The 856-nt window shown below is 59.5% G+C and overlaps 1 protein-coding gene across 1 annotated transcript; it reads right to left on the bottom strand.

The window, feature by feature from the left end:
• Positions 1-106: 106 nt before the first annotated feature.
• PPTG_19991 (hypothetical protein) lies at positions 107-560 on the bottom strand (the record flags this gene model as incomplete). Its single annotated transcript, XM_008918734.1, has 2 exons — positions 107-197; positions 265-560. 2 exons carry the CDS (start codon positions 558-560, stop codon positions 107-109), a joined length of 387 nt encoding a protein of 128 aa, XP_008916982.1.
• Positions 561-856: the final 296 nt, after the last annotated feature.

Below are 856 nucleotides of genomic sequence, written 5' to 3'. Positions count from 1 at the left end.
GCTAGATCGCGGTCGTCCAGGGTCTCGATGAAGTGTTTTACGTGTTCGCGGCGAACGTCGGATACGCCGCTCTTCACGCGCAGCTTTACCCTCAGTCCTGCGACGTTCAGGCGGTGCAGGTATTCCAGCGGCGTCTCGTCAGCGCGCTTCCTCGCATGGTAGTATTGTCTCGCGACAGATACTCCGAGTCCACAGAACTGCACTTCGAATTCGCGCAGAAGCTCTTTCCAGTCGCCTCTCGTGGTCCGGCTAAGTTGCCGGTACCAGTTACACGCCGGACCAGTGAACAGGCCACCAAGCACCAGGCACTTCTCGTCGTCTGGAGCCTGATCACGGACGAAGGCTGACTTTACTTTGCCGATCCAAGCCCGCGCGCGATCTTCGTCGTCGTCCTTCCCCGAGAACTCCTTGGGTTCCGACATGGCCGACACGCGAATGCGAGGGGTGATTGCTGGCAGCCCAGTCGCTGTAGCAGCGGTGGCTACGGTCGCTTGACGGGAAACGGGGAGGTCCAGATCGTCCGGGTCGTATTTTCCGTGGTCAGATCCTACTGACTCCATATCGACGTCCTGTGGCTCTGTCCTTCTCGCCGGGGCCACTGCTGGCGACCCTGTGCGGCGCGTTGCTATATCAAGAAACGTTCCATCGCCGAGTTGAAGAACGTTTGTAGTCTGTCTTGATTATCGTTCGATGTGCTGGCTGCCGCAGGAGCGTCTGTCCTGGGCGTCACGTTCGGCACACGTTGCGATCTGGTTTGCAGCATCGTGGCTCCTGAGGGGCCAAGCTGCATTCGCTCGACTCCTTCCGAGGTGTCTGAGTCGGCCATCGAGGTCGCTGACGCATAGTGCGAGTGTTG

The sequence above is a fragment of the Phytophthora parasitica genome (assembly GCF_000247585.1).
Source record: "Phytophthora parasitica INRA-310 unplaced genomic scaffold supercont2.286, whole genome shotgun sequence".
Taxonomy (NCBI): domain Eukaryota; phylum Oomycota; class Peronosporomycetes; order Peronosporales; family Peronosporaceae; genus Phytophthora; species Phytophthora nicotianae.
This window is presented reverse-complemented; position numbering and strand designations above follow the sequence as displayed.